Raw genomic sequence first — 14,785 nt, 5'->3', positions numbered from 1 at the left:
TGAATGCTACCACCAACTACGAATACTGAACCAGTCTTTCTAAAACCACGTATATCATTCAAACTGTCCTCCCTCAACATTCGCATATTAATGCAGATAGGGTTAGCTATGTCTAGAAAGTCTTAATATCGACGTCTATTGTCTATTCAAGACCCGTATCCAAAACTATTAGAGTACTACGAATTCGCTCTCCATCTGTCGCTTCGGAAAGTTTGTTTTACATTCGTTTATCCGGGAACTCTGTGACATCTCCTGTTTTGCTGGCGTTGGTGTCGCACTAAGCGCTAGAGCTGAGGCAGCTCTAATGGATCGGATCCCCATTAGCAGTCGGTTATGTGCTGTTACATCTAAGTGAGAAGAAATCGATGTGAGAAACGATGTCTTTTCGTCATCTCCGCCTATGCTTTGACAGATTACAGCCCGGATACGACCAAGAATGAGTTTTACCACCAGTTAATGGTTCTTTTACAAAAAGTGCGTTCTACAGATATTGTAGTACTAGCCGGAGACTTGAATGCCTAGGTCGGGCGTCTAGGCACAGAATAGAGTCGTTTAGGTGACCAATGGGAACCTGTTGGTCTCAGGTCAGATAATGGTGACCGTCTACTGCAACTGCGCAGAATACAACCTGTTTCTGACTAGCACTAACTATCGATACAGTCGTCACTGATATGCCACCTGGCGCCCTCCCTCTGCGTCTCAAGCCTGAGCTCAGATTGATCACGTCGCAATCGGCTACCACTGTGGTTGTGTACAAGACTGCTGTTCTTTTTGGAGTACCTATCTGGACTCTGATCGTGCTCTTGTTTGCCCTACTCTTACCTTACGTTTCACCAGACTCATCGTCCTCAACGGATCAATCTCAGCAAATTTGTTGCATCTTCTGTTGTAATTAACCATCCTAGGTTCAAGACTGGCTATCAACCCGTCGAAAAGTATAGATGAGCATTAGTTGGAATTGTATGACGCCATGAAAATGGTGGGTAAAGTCGCTCGCGGCTTCGCGGAACGTCCCGCTTATAAGTACTGGGTTTCTTCTGTCTCCTTACAATTCATTGAAGCCCATCGGTCTACTCCGGTTGACCGTGAGTCTGACCACGAACGACGACTGTTACGTAATGAAATTGGGTAAAGCTTGCGTAAGGACCAAGTTGCATGGTGATCGGAGCATGCCAAAGAATTGGAAGAAGCAGTTGCATCTGGTAACTGCCGGAAGCTCTTTCAACTGATCCGAGCCACTGGCAGCAAGAAGTCTAGTATGAGCGAAACAATTTGTGAAGATTGCCAATCACTAACGTCTACCGACGTCTTGGACAATGGGCAGAGCTTTTCGAGGGGAAGTTAAACTGGTCTGCTGCCCCGACGACATCGATCAGACTGTCCTGTCCTCCATGGCTTGTGACGACTGGTCCACCAAATGCAGCAGAAGTCCGCAAGGAACTCCAAATTTTGAAGCGCTACAAATCACCGGGCCCAGATGACTTACCTCCGACTTTCTGGTTAACGAACTGACTGTGTTGTTTACAAAGGTTTGTGAGTTAGAGAGTGTTCCAACATAATGGAATGAGTCGATAGTTGTCCCTATCTTTAAAAAGAATTCACGTCGCTTCCGTAACATTCTCAGGGGGTAAGTCTACTTCCGATTACATCCAAGCTACTGGCTTCCGTCATACTTCTTAGGTTGTTCAAAACCCGAGAAAGATTAACTCACGAGGAGCAGGCTGGTTTTCTTTATGGTCGAGGATGTATTGATCATATCTTCACCCTCCACCAAATGTTGGAACACCGTCATACTTATTACAGGCAAATAATAGTAGTGTTTAATGACATCAGGGCTGCCTTCGATTCGTTGTACAGGACTGTTCTTTGGGATTGTCTTTTGAAGAAGGGTGTTTCTGGGAAGTTTATTAACATCTTAAAAAACCCATGTATAAACACCTCAAGCAGAGTGAGGGCATACAATCACTTCTCTCCATAGTTCCATTCAAGCAATGAGGTTAGGCAGGGTTGCCTTTTAGTGGCCCTATATCTGACTCCATTTGGATCTTATGAACGATTGCTATCAAAGTATACATGTCGCCAATCCCCGCACGTAATTATCGACTTAACTCGCGTTAGTGAATAGCGGAATTAAGTCAATTACGAGAATGGGTTTCTGAGTACGTATATTTCGTACGGTCAGTGGTCAGAAAGCGAAGCAAAATAAAAGGATGCGAGTAAGCCAATTCAGCATAATCAAGCGTTAATTGATATTTATAGTCGAATAAAAATAAGGTACAGATATGTGATGAATAGAATAAAAAGTGCACACACATACGCTCATATAAAAACAGTCAAGGTTAATAAGCGAATAACTGAAAAGGTCATAATGTGACTCAAGAAGAATAAATAATCTGGTCTTTCCGAAAGCTAGAATAAGCTGACACTACAGCCTAATCTTACCATTCCTCTCCAACTTTGCCATCAATGACGTTTTAAAAACAGCTCTGATGGATGTAGGTAACGGTGGTGTGGATCTGTTGCCTGGAGAAAGACTTTTCGACCTTGAGTGCACGTACGATATTGTCTTGCTGTGCGGTGATACTCAAGCCACGCAGTCCACACTTAATCTGTTGGCAGTCAGTGTCTGTAGGTATGGTATAGGCTCTGCACTTTCTAAGTGCAAAGTACTTTTACAAGACTGGAAGAACCCTGGTCCTGCACTCACCGTGGGTAGTGATTAGATAGAAGTATTCGAGAAGCTCGTGTGTCTAGGTAGTTGCATAAGTGCTAGTGATAGCGTGAGTGATGAGATTGATTCAATTATAGTGAGAGCCAATGATGCTTATGCCAATCTGGGCTATCTTTGGCGCGTTCGTGATGTTAGTTTGGCTGTAAGTGTTCGGAACTACAACACATCGTGAAAGCAGTTTTTCTCTATGCTTTTGAGACCTGGCCTTTCCGAGTTGAGGATGTTAGACGACTCTCTGTGTTCGATCATCGTTGTCTCCGAAGGATTGCTGACGTTTGGTGGCAACAGAGGTTCGGGATCGTGTGTTCGATCACAGCCACGATAATTCAGTTGGTCTCACTGTCTAGAAACATTGACTTTGGTCTCTTGGTCTACTATGAGTGTCGTCCCAGAGAATTTCACATCGTGTATTATTTTCTGACTGAGATCGGTTTGAAAAAGCGGAGAGGTGACCAACGTATAACATGGTGTCGTGGTATGATTGAAAGTTGTATAGGACTGGCTTCTTTTGGTCCATCACGACCCTTTAGTCGAAGTCCTTGAGACAGTGCAACATAATGGCTTGAGATGTTATTAAACATGTCTCAGAATAGAAGCCAGCATTTTTCCGAACTGAACTGTTTCTCCCACAATAATAATGTTATTATTTCAGCCTTATACACTAATTCCTATCTATTTTTTAAAACATTTTTATTATACTCACCTTTTTCTATCACTTCGCAACCTAATTGTTGTTGTTTGGCGCATATTTGGTTCCCCTTGTATTATTGTCTATGTTCAGATTAATAAATACACATCAACAAACACCATAGTTACATAGTTTTTCAACCACCGTTTCATATTGTTGACAAGATCTCTCTTAGAAATCATGCATTTCGGATATTCACTTTCGTCTTTCACATTATATTTGCAATGAAATTCACTTCCCATCTGTAATTTGGGTCATTTTACTCACATGGTTATCTTGAACAAACTTGGAATTAACAAAATTTATGAAACATTTTGAGGGAAAACCCACTGAATCAGAATGCTGCCGTTACATATTACATAAAATCATTTTGACCAACAATTCGTAAAATTATTAGTATAATTCGAATCAGTGTCTGTAAATCTTCGGCGACAGATTGGTTGATGTCAGTGGTTCAAATACTTCTAACTTTTTATTTTCCTTTAAGGTCTTCCTGTTTTGGCGCTTGCTACTCGAACTCTTCCGGTCGAGTTAGAGCTTATAGTGAATTGTCGTCCGAATTGGTTACTTCAAGTGTTGTTCGTTAGGGTTATCATCTTTCCCGGTTTTGGTTTAACTTTGTCTTAGACATGTTTCCAGAGATAACAATTTCATCGTCTGACGTTTTGGGGATTAATCTTCTACCAGAAGATAGACATGTTGACTTTGAATACCCTGATGACATAATTCCATTTGGTGATGACACTGACAAAATCTGAGTCGTCTGATCACCTTAAGCAACAGTAGAAGCATATTTGCGATGCAGTTCTCTTCCTCCAAATATAAAATGTTACTTCAAGGTCAGCTTGCGTCATCTGCTGAGTTTGTGATAGGGAGTGAAAGAGTTGTACACATCGACTTCACTTATCTTGGGAGTCTGGTGTCTGACTAAATCTCGGCACGGATTCAAAAGGCTCGACTGGCTTTTGGTAACTTGTTTCACTTGTGGCATAGGCATAGGGTCACGGACTATGCAATGTCCGGGACAGGAAGAGAATATTAAATAAAGATGAGAAGTCGATAGATGAAGTAGTAAATCTCCATCAACTGAGGTGGTTGGGACATTTTACGAATGTCCATCCATCGCCTACCTCGACGGGCAATGCTTTCTAGTGAAGGAGTAGGCTGGAAAAAAGCTAGGTGCGGCCGAATCAGAAAATGGCATCAGCCCATAAGGTCTCTGATGATTAAACTTGTCCATGTTAATGGGTGTAGACAACCTGGCTTGACTTTGAATTAAATGTCTCGAAATCGTTTGGAATAGCTCAGGTGAATCCAATCTTTGTCTTCCCTTAAATCTTGAGATTCTAAATTCATAATATTTTTTCGTTTCGCTAATTTAAATTTTCTTTTTGAGTCGTACCTACGGAGCCTAATCCGTGCTATTATCACCGATATTGTTGCTACCTACTGTTTTAGCATTTGGCCTGACAATTTCATCTCTGTGCTAATGTGGTATAGTAACTGGAATTGATATGTGTACGTACAGGTTCTACATTGTGACTGACTTGCTGAAAGTTTATTGTAAATCTGCACAGTCGAAACCAGGTAATAGAGATGTTGACAACTTATTTGCTGATAGTTGTACTCTTAGTTTGTTTCTCTCTATCTCAGTGTGCTACTTTACATTTCTATCTTACTCAAATTATCTTTTGAAATTTTGTTTTGTTACTGTTTTAGAACCCAAGAATCTCTCACACTGATGCAGGTTTGTCATAGTAACGCACGTAGGCAGCATGCAACTGATTTTAATTCCAATTCGAAATGTATGTCTTTACCACAGAAGGTTGTTAGCACTTTCCCGGAAACTCTTCATTATGTTACTTCGAATATTATTGATACTCGAACTGCATTGTCTACACAAATTAACAGCCACCCATATCATCAGGCCAATCACTCATCTAACTGTCGGGCTGATGCTAGAGCTGCATACTATGCCGCAGCAGCAGCAGCGGCGGCTGCGTTTTCGGCGAAATCAACTTCACAGCTCATCCCAATTCCTAATAGTAATTCATCCAGCTTCCCGTGCTTGCATCAGTACTCTTCACTCAATGCTATCAATGAAACTAATCATGTGTCTCTTCCTGCGACAGAATCTGGGAATGTATGCCCAGTCATTGAATGTACTCCTGCAACTATAATTATTTCTCAAAACAAATCTGAGGTTTGTGCGAGACCGAGTCAAGTAACTGCTGATAGTTTACCAGCAACATATGCTTCTCCAATGCAACGTTCTCTTTCGTTCTACGACTTGGTAACTGCTGGTGGTGCTGGTAGTGCATTATCCCTACTAAATGCTGTCACCGCACCTGCGCCATCACCATTTTTAATTAGTAGCTCCATTCCAGCTCCAAGAGTGCAGCCACTGAGTTGTGTCTCGACAAACTCTTCGCAAACAAACCATATCCGACAAATGCTACATCATCCTCTCCACTCTGTTTATATTCAACCTGAACTCAGCAGGTTATCTGAAGGTGACAATTCATTTATGCTGGATATTGTAGGTCGAGAAAAAGGTAATGGGGCTTGTACTGCTCGTCAAGAGTCCATTGATGTGACGTGTAAACCGAATACTGGTTTATGTGATACTCTGTGTGCTTTAGTAAATCAGCAACATTTATATCAATATCCCGCAACTGCTGTTGCAGCCTTAGCTGTGGCTCATCACCAGCAAAATTTCAACAATAATCAAAAACATCCCTCTACTTTATTTAAGTCCACCCGCAGCAGTGGATCTGAGTTTGTTAACAATGTCTCCAGAAGATGTGAGTGTCATGGAGCTTGTCCATCACATTTAGTCAAAGGTCCATTGATCAATTCGAGAATCAATGAGATAGTTCGACCGGACCTTAATTGTTCTGTAAGTGTTATTGTGTTTTGAGTTAATTACTCGTTATAAGCTTTTTGAAGATGACTACTTTTATTCTAGGCATCTGTTTTTTTATGTGTTCATAACTTTGTTCCATTTTGAATTAAATGTAGATCTGTATTCGTAAAAATGTTAATATTAGATGGATTTAGAAATTTCGAAAACAACTTTACTCATACCAATGTATAAGTTATGGTTAGCATTAAAGTAAATGAGTACCATATTCAAGGTATGAGATCACATAATATTTACGAAAGTTGAACGTTTCTGGTTTTGTGATATCTCACATAACTAATTGTCAATAAAAGAATGACTGTTTATATTACTCTATGGTTGACAAGTTGGTTCGTCGACTTGCGAGATTTAAACGTGATAAGGATTGATAATAGAATTTTGTCGCTTATTCGTGTCCCTCACAGTGTTAATGAGCTGAATTTTTGTATGTAGATTCATATAATTTGGATAACGATAAACATTTGAAGCTGTGATAATTTATTGAGTCACTGATTTGAATATATCTAGTGCCCCTTACAATGCTTCATGTTGATTAGCTGAGTGATGATCTGCGGTGCAACAAAACCTGCCACACCATAGTCATACTTAAATGGTGTTGCTAATATATCCGATTATGTTTAGGTGACGAAGACGGAACTTCATAATCCATTAAGTATATTCAAACATTTCGCACTACAAAATAAGCTAGTTAAAAACAACTAAATACAGAAGAAAACTCACAATACATTAATCACATACTCAGTTTTACTTTTAACATATATATCATAATTATGGTCAATCCTGTGGAATTTACTAGTACACTGATTAGTTGTTGACTTATCCTATGAAAATGACAAGGCAAAACCTATCCAAATAAAAGTAAATCAGACAAATTTTGAGACGGACATCTCACATAATTTCCTTTGCCATAGTCAAATAGTAATAAGTTCAAAAAGTCAGGAAGTATTTAGCCCATGTTTTACGTTGCCTGTGCAACATCTATCAAGAGATAGGTCTACTTCTAATTGCGTCCAAACTATTGACTTCTGACATGATTCATAAATTGTTTAGAGCCCGTGAAAGATTGACTCGTGAGAAGCAGTCTGGTTTTTTTTCTGGTCGTGGATGTATTAGTCATATCTTCACTGTAGACTAGATGTTAGAACACAGCCATCATTATTGAAGTCCACCGATTTCTACGTTTCTTGCTATCAATCTGTCTTAGATCCCTCATACAGGATTGTTCTCTGCAGTTGTATGTTAAGAAGTTACGTTCTTGAGAAGTTTATTCATCAGTTGGTAATCAGTGTTGGTAGGTATGGCATATTTTTTCACCCGAGTTCAAAGTACTTCTATAAAACTGAGAGAGGCCTGTTCGTTCACTCACTTGTTAAAATTAGTTGAAAAATTTGTATTTTGTCAGCTCCGTAAATAGCCTGAGTTATGAGACCAGTTCATGTATAGTGAAATTCAGAGCGGTTTATGCTACTGTCTATCTTGGCACTGTCGTGATGTAAGTCTGGGTGAAGTTGTTGGATTTACAACATGCCGGTGAGAGCAATTTTTTGTATGCTTGTGAAATTCCATATACGGGTCGAAGGTTTTTTACGACATTCCGGGTTTGACCATCGTTTTCTCCAAATGATTGTTGATGTTTGGTGGTGATATCATTTTGTAGTGCTGAAGTTCGTGACCGAGTATTATGCGGTTTTTTTGTTCGCCTTCCTATATTTAGTTTGTGAGTTTTAACTTCTGTTGTCCTACTACTGGCATAGTTTTTTTCTGTAAGTTTACTCCATATAACTACGAATGCTAACTTTCTGTATTTTAAGTGATATCGCGTTTTCTCTTAAATCTACATTTATCTAACTGCTTTTATTAATTGTATTTCTTGAAGCGTGCTCCAACGTATGAAGTTCATGGATCGGTAACTCAACAATCTCTGTCACGCCAGGAATCTACTTCATTTCATTATCAAGATCAACAACCTCACATGGTCAACCATAGCGATGTCCACAAACATTCTGTTGCTCAAGTCCAACCGAACAATCCTTTTGTGAACGATACAGATTGCATGCCTATGAATTTAGTAACAAACAACTCAGAACCAGTTGTAAATAATGCTGTCAATTTGTCAATGCTTCCTCCAAGTATGTTTAAATGTTATTTTGTCATCGAAAACTGAAATCTAAGTGTCCTCAGTGAATTATTAAATGCCGATTTTCTGTTAAGTTGTTTGTACACATTCTGCGTCCATTTTTTTACAATTGATTTAATAAAAACATACAGTCACATATTGTTGACTGAGGAAGTTACTTTTAAACTAATTGAATTTGTGTACAGATGGTAAAGTAGTTATCATTCAACAAATTCCAAATATTTGTTTACTGTTTGTTTCTTTAATTAACCACTTTCTATAGTCTCCATATTTGCTGTATGTGTGTCTCTTTAGTAACATTTTTGTGGTCCTTGTGTTGAAGCATTGTGTTGCATAGAATCTTATCACATCAATGTTTTTGTTTTTACTTTTTGTTAGGTTCTTCGTATAACTCCAATCGCATGAAACGTCAGTCTGTCGCTATAAATTCTAGTTCTGAAAATGTAGATAGGATTTCTCATAGTTTAGTTCAACATGATACATTTAGCTGTCCTTCAGAAATTATATCAAATCCTAATGCTATCAAATCGGATTGCGGATTTCCGGGGTAAGTTTGAATGTTTAAAAGATTTTATACGAATATTCGTCAAGCTTGGGCGCCGAGTATAGAGATCACCAAGTCCCACAAATCTCTTTGAATATTCATTATATGTGAAAATTATATTTAAAATAATCTCAGAGATTGAAATTTAAATAATTCAAACGTTTCGTCCAGTTAACTTGTCTGGATAAAAGACAACAAAAAGTCAGTAGTGTGTTATTGAGAAGACTGACCCTGATGATTTACTCTATTTACAGATGGTGGTGACTTTCTGACTAAGGAACTGACTGTGTTGTTTACAAAGGTTTGGGAACTAGAGAGTGTACCAACGTCATGTAATGAGTTGATAGTTGTCCCTATCTTTAAAAAGGGTTCACGTCGTTCTTGTAACAACTATCGGGGGATAAGTCTACTTCCGATTGCGTCCAAGCTACTGGCTTCCGTCATACTTCTTAGGTTGTTCAAAACTCGAGAAAGATTGACTCACGAGGAGCAGGCTGGTTTTCTTTATGGTCGAGGATGTATTGCTCATATCTTCACCCTCCACCAAATGTTGGAACACCGTCATACTTATTACAGGCAAATAATAGTAGTGTTTAATGACATCAGGGCTGCCTTCGATTCCGTTGTACAGGACTGTTCTTTGGGATTGTCTTTTGAAGAAGGGTGTTTCTGGGAAGTTTATTAACATCTTAAAAAACCCATGTATAAACACCTCAAGCAGAGTGAGGGCATACAATCACTTCTCTCCATAGTTCCATTCAAGCAATGAGGTTAGGCAGGGTTGCTCAATCTCACCATTCCTCTTCAACTTTCCCATTGATGACATTCTGGAAACAGTTCTGATGGATATAAGTAATGGTTGTGTGGATCTGTTGCCTGGAGAAAGACTTGAGTATGCAGATGATATTGTCTTACTGTGCGATAATGCCCAAGCCATGCAATCCACACTTAATCAGTTGACAATCAGTGTCCGTAGGTATGGTATGTGCTTTGCACCTTTGAAGTGCAAAGTACTTCTACAAGACTGGCAGGATTCTAATCATGTACTCACCCTGGATGGTGAGCAGATAGACGTAGTCGAGAAGTTCGTGTATTTGGGTAGCTGCATAAGTGCTGATGGGGGTGTGAGTGATGAGATCAATGCACGTATAGTGAAAGCCAGAGCGGCTTATGCCAATCTGGGCCACTTTTGGCACCTTCGTGATGTTAGTCTGGCTGTAAAAGTTTGGATCTACAACGCGTCGGTGAGAGCAGTTTTGCTCTATGCTTGTGTAACCTGCCCTCTCCGAGTTGAGGTTGTTAGACGACTCCCTGTGTTTGATCATCGTTGTCTCCGAAGGATTGCTGACATCCAGTGGTAACACCATGTTAGTAATGCAGAGGTTCGGGATCGTGTGTTCGGGCACAGAGACGATAATGCAATTAGTGCCACCATCTTGAAACACCGACTTCGGTGGCTTGGACATGTTCTGCGAATGTTGTCCCAGAGAATTCCACGTCGTGCATTATTTGCCGACTCTGGGACTGGTTGGAAGAAGCGGAGAGGTGGTCAGTATATGACATGGTGTCGTGGTATGAAAGAAAGCTGCAAAGGGCTGGCTTGTGTTGGTCCTTCACAACTCCCGGCTGGGGTCTGAGAGATGGTGCGACACAGTGACTAGAGACGTTATCAGATATGGATCAGAATAGGAGCCAGTGGCGATCCTGCTGTAACCTTCTTTTACTTTGTTCATAAAAAAGTGCATTCTTGTACCAATATTTATGTGTTCAAATAAATAAATAAATTGAAAAGACAAGTTTGAAGTAGGAAAACTACGTATATGTCGCCATAAATAACCGAATTTCTGTTGTTTATTTACTCTGAAAAAGTGGCTTACATTAAGTCACGAAACGTCGGAAATACAACTTTCATACTCATTGGGATGTAACAAAAATATATTCATTATTAACTCTAATCAATGCTCAATTTTTTTGAAACTATGGAGTCTAACCGTGGTATCGATACCTACTTACTAACTGTTTTTTACGATAGCTTTGCAAGTTTAAACTTTTTTTTGGTAATTGAAATTGTCATTTTCCTATTAATAAGCTTCTAATTCGTTTTCAAGATTTCTGCGCATTTGTTAGCTTGGATTAATCACATTTTTGGTATCTACCAATTACTATTATCTTACAGAATTATCTTTTGAATAGCCCAGGCTAATAAAGAAAGGGTTATTGTTGTATCCAAGTGTTTGAATCATAACTAAGAGGCGCTATGTTTGTATTAGGAAACATTACATTCAGGCTTTTCTCAACCAGCAAAACATAATACACATTTACCAGCTTTTGTGTTGCTAATGGTTTCGTGTATTCAACTGAAATTATTTGTTTTTTTTTAACGGTTCGAAATGGTAATATACTCATCGTCACTGATGTCTCTAGTTATGCTTAGTTCTTCCTATCATTTATTTCATGAATAAGATTAATAATAATTCGGCAGCCAATTTACAGCTTTGTGTAAAGTTCTTCAGACTACGACTTATGCACATTAAAAGTACTCCTAAAATAATGCAAAATCGAAGTAAAATGGCGTCCAAAAATGAGGTGAAAGATGTCTGTTTTAGCTGTCTGATCATCACTTCACGTATACCATAAATTAGTTACTGTTACAAGTAATTAACTTCTTTAATTTGTTTAAATTTGTAAATTATTTTGGGAATATATTTTGTAACTTATCTTAGGGCGTACAAGTCAACCTTCGATTTGATGTGCCAACAGCGTTCCGATAAAAAAAGTAGGTTCATTTTCATGGTTATTTCTAATATCTTGATGTGAATACGTGTAGTCTTATAATCACATTCAAACTGAATAAGATTTCTAATAATAATAGTTAACTAAATCTATACGTTCTTACTGACTTTGTTACGTGAATCCCAGAGCCCTACTCAGGCATATCGTAATTTCGATGCGAGTAGACTTACCTTATCCTTACAACTTTTCGTACACCATAAGTTAACTAGGCATTCACTTTTTGTTTTTGTTCATGAATTTCGGTTTCAATATAGTTTTCACTTAATAGATGTAATCCATTGTTTACTTCTCGCCAGTTAGTGGATTGTTAGCGTAGGCACTGGTATCGTTTTTGGTTTTTATATCTTCTATCCAAAAAATTATGTAGAGATATTGTTCCAACAACTATCTGAATCTAAGTTTAGACGTATGCTAGCAAAAAGTTTACTAAATTGTTGTGAGCAATGGTGGAAAATGAAAAGCCGACCTCCATAATGAATACTGGGGAAATTTCCAGTCTCGTCTAAGGAACATTTATTAAAATGTTGTCTGATATTGATCTTATTCCGAAAAAAATTGCAATCGTGATTTACTCACTTTTGTGACAGCTATAAAGTAATCAGCCTGATCAATACAGTGCTTAAAATATTAACCACCAGAGTTTAAATATTCTAAATGGGGCTGGGCTACAGCAAACCCGGGATAAACAATGTAATTTTAGACCTGACTAAAGATATTGAACAAATCTTCACCCTTGGGCATGTTTTAGAACAAATATGCATGACGACGGTCGACCGTAATATCTCTTGAAGTGAAGGCTTCATTCGACCAAGTTGACCGAGTTGTGTTGCGGCGATGTTTTTCTCTGGAGGATGTACCGAGAAGTACGTAAACCTTCTGAAGGCTATTTACCCAAACCTACCATTCTCATTCTTATTTTTTCTGTTAAATATCTTAATAGAAATTACAATTTCTTCACCTACCTTTCTGAATTATATGACGTAAAACATGTCCTGTTCAATGAGGAAAACGTTGACAAAATGCAGTTTTCTAAGTCTTGAAAAAGTGTACGTTATTTCTGCCACTTTTAGACCTTCAACTAATCCTTAGATCATACGTTATATATATCTGACAATCACTTCTCATGGCACGAAATGCTGTTCGAAAGCTAATAGTGGGTGAGTGTAGATTGCGTAATTGGGATCCACTCATTAACTGGGGTTATTGATTGAAGTGACTGTGATATAGTTAATAATCACTGTTGTCGGACAGATACATCCATTTTTTGACAGACTAAACGTTATGGCTGGAAAACTGTTGTCATAATCATTACTATCTACGTAATAAATTAAGCACTTATTTACGGAACTTTTATAAACAATACAGATTCATACATTCATTTTCCTCTCACACTGAATTCGTTTTGGATTTCGACAGCTATCAGTCCACTGTTATATTTATCTTTCCAAATTCTATTTAACAAAGTTATATCAAATACAAATAATGTAGCTAATCTCTTCCTAACTGTGATATTGTAATTGTGCTTCGATGACTGGTTGTTGTCTCTGGTCGCAATCAGGTAGTCACTGACTTAGATTTCTTGAGACACCACTTTATTTAAAGAGTTGTAAGTGTAGACATCATAAAAGCTAAAACAAAAATGTATATTCAAATTGTACAAGTAAATAGAGTCACTCTCCCTTTCACGTAAAAGATTCTGCTTACGAATCAGTACTCAAATATATAATATAATATTTTGGGATTTTTATGTAGTAGATTAAATTACTTATTCTTTCGATCATTTTAATTTTAGTACCAGTTGGTCGCGTTCAACCGATGATAAAACAAGAGGATTCAAGTCATTTACATTCCTCCAGTCGACCTGTATCATCACCTGTCAACTATATACCACCTAGTCGAGAGTCTGTTGTCTGGGGATCAAATCCAAGTTTGTTTGTATTTACGTCACCTTTCCATCAGCAGTCGGTGAATACTAATAATTCCATTCCTCAAAAGTTATGTAATCATTTCACTAATGATATATTTCCATATAATACTCAGCAACCAATAGAATATATATCTAATCGTAGAAGTGTACGTAAAAATCCTCAGTTATCCATTACAAGGGATGATCAACATGTTGTACAATCAAATAACCAATTATCGGCTGCTCATGCGGCCGCTGCAGCCTATCATAATTTAATGTTTTTTCAGTTACAACAACAACAATTGCAACAACAAACTCAACAACAACTTCAACATAGTCTTATCACTGGAATTCCTACTGTCTGCCAAACTAATATGCCTGATCATTGTAATGAGACATACCAGCATTCTCAGAGAGTGCTATCTGGCGGTTGGAATACTGGTTGCCGTGATTTTGTTGAACATTCGTCGGGTGCTGTTTAATAATTTCAAGAGATCACTTCCTACGTACACATACGGAGATAGAGTTGCATATGCGTTTATTATCATTAAAACGAGTCATCTTTGGATACAGATATTTTTCTCTGGTATGTATCTCTATAAAAGTTGTGGTTTTTTCCATACCATCACACAATTATTGCTTCCACTCACGTAGTCATTATATATATATATATATCTACCTCTGTCTTAATAATTTTTTTAGTCTGGTTGGTTTCTTCTTATCTTTATCTTTATTTATATTTGTCTGGTGTTAGTTCGTATTGTTTAATCCTTGCACAGCATTCCCTTAAATTTGCTCATTCTAAACTACAGTAATTAGTTTGTGTGATCTTGTTTTCTCTATTTTTTTGCACATGTAAATTTAGAGTCAGAACTTTTATTTAATTTATGGATTATTTAGTCTGTCCCACTTGTATATATACATATTGGATACTTAGTTTCAGATGAGTGAATGTTGACTGTAAATGTTTAGTAATGGTACTTAGTTTCTTTTTGTGTGTTTGTGAACGGAAATTGTCTCATCTCTCTCTCTCTCTCTATATATATATATATATATATATATA

At 38.0% G+C, this 14,785-nt stretch overlaps 1 protein-coding gene across 1 annotated transcript in view; it reads left to right on the top strand.

Annotated features, from left to right (window-relative positions):
- HIPK3 (Homeodomain-interacting protein kinase 3) overlaps positions 1-14,785 on the top strand; it is a 35,452-nt gene that overhangs the window by 6,561 nt on the left and 14,106 nt on the right. The window contains exons 3-7 of the mRNA XM_051213825.1: positions 5,139-6,318; positions 8,219-8,471; positions 8,858-9,026; positions 11,747-11,799; positions 13,609-14,308. Coding sequence (XP_051069839.1) covers positions 5,139-6,318; positions 8,219-8,471; positions 8,858-9,026; positions 11,747-11,799; positions 13,609-14,204 — 2,251 coding nt within the window. The 3' untranslated portion in view covers positions 14,205-14,308. The remainder of the gene's footprint in view (positions 1-5,138; positions 6,319-8,218; positions 8,472-8,857; positions 9,027-11,746; positions 11,800-13,608; positions 14,309-14,785) is intronic.

The sequence above is a fragment of the Schistosoma haematobium genome, chromosome 3 (genome assembly GCF_000699445.3).
Source record: "Schistosoma haematobium chromosome 3, whole genome shotgun sequence".
Taxonomy (NCBI): domain Eukaryota; kingdom Metazoa; phylum Platyhelminthes; class Trematoda; order Strigeidida; family Schistosomatidae; genus Schistosoma; species Schistosoma haematobium.
Note: the sequence above shows the minus strand (reverse complement) of the source record. Positions and strands in the feature narration are given on the sequence as shown.